We start from the raw sequence: 289 nt of genomic DNA, 5'->3' as shown, positions 1-289 counted from the left end.
TTACAGGCATCTGTTACCGCCGTCATTGAAGCTAGTTGGTAAAAGGGCTCATTTTCAGGCAGAACAGTCAGGGTGTAGTTGATGTCAAGCCTGTACTGAATTGTTGTTTCTTTGATTAACTGAAAGACAGAAAATGTGTTGATTCAAGCAAGATAAAGTTGTTCAAACCAGCATGACAACTGAAGATACAACCAGACAAATGCCAAGACCTTTTACCTGCTGCATGACAACAGGGTCATCAAAAGGCACCTTCAGAACATAGCCATGAGTGTGGTTGGGAACAACAACT

The 289-nt window shown here is 41.9% G+C and overlaps 2 protein-coding genes across 4 annotated transcripts in view; one reads left to right on the top strand and one right to left on the bottom strand.

Moving 5' to 3' along the window:
* The window catches only part of LOC116685813 (CUB and zona pellucida-like domain-containing protein 1), a gene marked incomplete at its 5' end in the record, with an annotated part of 16,157 nt that overhangs the window by 4,352 nt on the left and 11,516 nt on the right, over nucleotides 1-289 (top strand).
* Nucleotides 1-289, bottom strand: part of LOC116685807 (uncharacterized) — a 3,354-nt gene that overhangs the window by 1,129 nt on the left and 1,936 nt on the right. The window contains 2 exon segments of the mRNA XM_032510740.1: nucleotides 5-119; nucleotides 217-289. The exon segment at nucleotides 217-289 is cut by the window's right edge and continues 136 nt beyond it. Coding sequence (XP_032366631.1) covers nucleotides 5-119; nucleotides 217-289 — 188 coding nt within the window.

Source organism: Etheostoma spectabile, unplaced genomic scaffold (assembly GCF_008692095.1).
Source record: "Etheostoma spectabile isolate EspeVRDwgs_2016 unplaced genomic scaffold, UIUC_Espe_1.0 scaffold271, whole genome shotgun sequence".
Taxonomy (NCBI): domain Eukaryota; kingdom Metazoa; phylum Chordata; class Actinopteri; order Perciformes; family Percidae; genus Etheostoma; species Etheostoma spectabile.
Note: the sequence above shows the minus strand (reverse complement) of the source record. Positions and strands in the feature narration are given on the sequence as shown.